General features: G+C 40.8%; 1 protein-coding gene and 1 non-coding gene across 2 annotated transcripts; one reads left to right on the top strand and one right to left on the bottom strand.

The window, feature by feature from the left end:
* Window positions 1-552: 552 nt before the first annotated feature.
* LOC133299684 (small nucleolar RNA R71) lies at window positions 553-659 on the bottom strand. The gene has a single exon (XR_009749963.1). It is a non-coding gene; the product is annotated as a small nucleolar RNA R71 (small nucleolar RNA).
* A 216-nt stretch (window positions 660-875) lies between these two features.
* Window positions 876-2,625, top strand: LOC133299678 (uncharacterized). Its single transcript, XM_061499163.1, has 3 exons — window positions 876-1,063; window positions 1,151-2,276; window positions 2,365-2,625. The coding sequence occupies exons 1-3, from the start codon at window positions 876-878 to the stop codon at window positions 2,623-2,625; spliced, it is 1,575 nt and encodes a 524-aa protein (XP_061355147.1).
* Window positions 2,626-3,709: the final 1,084 nt, after the last annotated feature.

The following is a 3,709-nucleotide window of genomic DNA, read 5'->3' as shown; positions in this document are numbered from 1 at the left end:
TCTGCTCATCTTTTCGATCCTAAGTTTATGCGAGGTACTCTTAACCCGCAAATCTTGCATTTTGATCCTGAGATAGAAAAGACCGAAAGGAAACTTAGAAAGGACGCAAAGGCAAAGGAAGCAAAAGAAACCTCAAGTTCATCGGAACCTAAGGAGGAACCAATGGCAGAAAACAATCAACTCGCTCCAAGGACCTTGGGGGATTATATGACTCCAGCCCGAGTTCCACAGACGGCGAGCATTGTTAGACCGACCATAGAAGCTAAAAACTTCGAGCTGAAGCCGGCGCTGCTACAACTGATTCAAAAAGAACAGTTCGCTGGAGGAAGCACAGAGAACCCCTATAATCATCTTGATGATTTCCTATTTTACTGTGATACATTAAAAGTGAATGAAGTTTCTTGTGACGCTATCTTGCTCAGACTATTTCCATGCTCACCGAAGGATGATGCAAAATCTTGGCTGCAGTCTCAACCTGAAGGAAGCATAACCAGTTGGGATGATTTAGCAAGAAAATTCTTAGCCAGATTTTTCTCAGCTTCAAAGATGGCAAGATTCAAATCAAAAATCACCTCTTTTGAACAAAAAGGAAGCGAATCTCTGTATGAGGCTTGGGAGCTATTTAAGGGATTACTCAGGAAGTGTCCTCAACATGGAATTGAAGCATGGGAGAAAGCAAGAATCTTATTCCAAGGGATGACATCCAACACAAGAACACTGGTAAATGCTGCTGCAGGAGGCTCCTTGAAAACAAAAACTCCAGAGGAAGCGCTAGACTTGTTGGAATCTTTAGCTTCTTAAGAATATGACAATGCCCCAGTTGCACAAAGGAGAGCAGGAATTATGAAGCTCGACGATTAGCCCAAAATGAACAAATGCTGCAAATGCACAAGAAACAACAAGAACAATTAGATGCCCTTACTAAACAATTTAATATTTCTCAAGTTTCTTCTGTTAGTAATTCTCAAATTAAATGTGGTATTTGTGCAGAAGCTCATGCGACTGAAGATTGTGACTATATGAGAACAACTGAAAAGCCACCAACAGAGGTCAATGGAATCTAGTACGATCAAAAGAACCAGAAAAATCCAGGAAGAAATCAATATGGTAATCAAGGGTGGAAAAATCCTAACCAACACCCTGGGTTTAGTTACAAGTCTAACTATCAACTGAACCCTCTGTTGCCATTGCAACAACAACCTCCACCTCAAGGCACCACTTCAGAATGGGAAAAGGCTTTTGCACAGCTGTCCAAGAGCACATCAGACTACATTCAAAATGCAGATGCCTTTAGAGATGAAACACGAGCATCATTCCGGAATCAAGAAGCTTCGATCCGGAACTTGCAGACTCAAATTGGTCAGCTGTCAAGACAATGTGCTGAAAGAACCCATGGCACCTTCCCAAGTAACACAGATACAAACCCAAATGCTCAATGTAATTCAATTGTTACTAGAAGTGGGATCGGGATCCAACCTGTGGAAAAGCCACTAGTGGAGAAGAAGGAAAAAGCAGAACCTGTAGCTGAAAAGGAGAAAGAAGAAGATGCAGAAGAAACTGAAAATAGCAGTCCAGAGAAAAAGCTATTCAAATGGGAGAAAAAGAAAGCTCTAGACCGGCAACTAAAACCGGCAGATCCATCTCCCTATGCACGTGTTCCATACCCCCAGCGGTTGAAGCAAGAAATCCAGAAACAACAATACACTAAATTTCTGGATATCTTCAAGAAGCTGCAAGTGAACATTCCATTTGCAGAAGCCCTAGAAAGCATGCCGAACTATGCGAAATTCATGAAAGACCTTCTGTCAAAGAAATACAAGCTGAAGGAGTGCGAAACAGTGGCCCTAACAGAAGAATGCAGCACAATCATCCAGAAGAAACTTCCTCCCAAGCTGAAAGATCCAGGCAGCTTCAGTATTCCTATAGCCATAGGAAATATTGAAGTAGGAAAAGCACTATGTGATATGGGAGCAAGTATAAACCTGATGCCGGTATCCATGTGCAAAGCTCTTGGAATCAAAGAGCTAAAGCCGACTACAGTTTCTCTCCAGTTAGCCGACAGATTGATCAGACGACCAGATGGGGTAATTGAGGATGTGTTAGTAAAAATTGACAAATTTATCTTCCCTGCAGATTTTGTAATTTTGAATATGGAAGAAGATGCCGAGATTCCCCTACTACTTGGAAGGCCATTTTTAGCCACCACAAGAGCAATGATCGATGTGGAGCAAGAAAAAGTGATGCTGAGAATGAACAAAGAAACAGTCACCATTGATGTCTTTGAATCAATGAAACATCCATCAGACGGAGGAGACTGTTTTATGATTGACATAACATAAGAAGAAATTGATGATACTATGAAAGAGGAAAGGGCTCGAGTTAGAACAAATCAGTGAAAAAGCTGAAATAGCAGACAAAGAACCAGTGGTGGAAGGACTACAAAGAAAGAAAGATGACACCCCTCTTGGAGCACCGAAGGTGGAGCTTATGGAGTTCCCTCCAAATCTGAAATATGTCTTCCTTGGTGACAACAACACATGTCCAGTAATCATCAATGTTGAACTGTCAACTAGTGAAGAAGAAAATCTTCTCAAAGTGTTAAAGAAACACAAAGCTGCCATATGATGGTCCTTCTCCGACCTAAAAGGTATATATCCTTCCTTTTGTACTCATAAAATTCTAATGGAAGATGATACTAAACCTATACGGCAGCCACAAAGGAGACTCAATCCAACCATGAAAGAAGTGGTAAGGAAGGAAGTAGTTAAACTATTGGATGCAGGGATGATCTACCCTATATCCGACAGTGCATAGGTAAGTCCTATACAAACGGTACCTAAGAAAGGAGGAGTCACTGTGGTAAGAAATGAGAACAACGAGTTGATTCCAACAAGGACAGTCACCAGTGGAGGATATGTGTTGACTATAGAAGACTAAATGCAGCCACTCGGAAAGACCACTTCCCAATTCCTTTCTTGGACCAGATGTTGGAGAGACTAGCTGGCCATGCCTTCTACTACTTCTTGGATGGGTACTCAGGCTATAACCAAATAGCAGTAGCTCCAGAAGATCAAGAGAAGACAACATTTACATGACCTTACGGAGTCTTTGCTTACCGGAGGATTCCCTTCGGCCTGTGCAACGCTCCAGCTACATTTCAAAGGTGCATGCTTTCCATATTTTCTGATATGATTGAAAAATCTATTGAGATCTTTATGGACGATTTTTCTGTTTTTGGCCCCTCTTTTGACATTTGTTTAGAAAATTTATCTTGTGTTTTACAAAGATCTCAAGAGAGTAATCTTGTTTTGAATTGGGAAAAATGCCACTTCATGGTAAAAGATGGCATAGTTTTAGGACACAAAGTGTCCAAAAAAGGTATAGAAGTTGATAGAGCTAAGATATCTGTTATTGAGAAACTTCCCCCTCCCTCTAACGTTAAAGTCATTCGAAGTTTTCTCGGTCTTGCAGGTTTTTACAGGCGCTTTATCAAAGATTTTTCCAAGATAGCAAAGCCACTATGCAAGCTGTTGGTCAAGGATGAGGAATTCAACTTCACTGATGAATGTTTGTTAGCATTTAATATTTTAAAAGATCGATTGACCACTGCACCTATAATCACCGCACCTGATTTTACACTACCTTTTGAATTAATGTGTGATGCTAGTGATTATGCTATAGGAGCTGTCTTAGGACAAAGAAAGAATAA

The sequence above is a fragment of the Gastrolobium bilobum genome, unplaced genomic scaffold (genome assembly GCF_033153095.1).
Source record: "Gastrolobium bilobum isolate Gb01-03AN ecotype WA unplaced genomic scaffold, APGP_CSIRO_Gbil_v1 utg58275, whole genome shotgun sequence".
NCBI lineage: Eukaryota > Viridiplantae > Streptophyta > Magnoliopsida > Fabales > Fabaceae > Gastrolobium > Gastrolobium bilobum.
Note: the sequence above shows the minus strand (reverse complement) of the source record. Positions and strands in the feature narration are given on the sequence as shown.

Coding starts and splice junctions, on each gene's coding strand:
- LOC133299678 (XM_061499163.1), top strand. CDS start 876: ATGCTGCAAATGCACAAGAAACAACAAGAACAATTAGATGCCCTTACT. Junction 1,064..1,150: donor ACAGAGGTCAATGGAATCTA/GTACGATCAAAA, acceptor CCCTGGGTTTAG/TTACAAGTCTAACTATCAAC. Junction 2,277..2,364: donor AAGAAACAGTCACCATTGAT/GTCTTTGAATCA, acceptor ATACTATGAAAG/AGGAAAGGGCTCGAGTTAGA.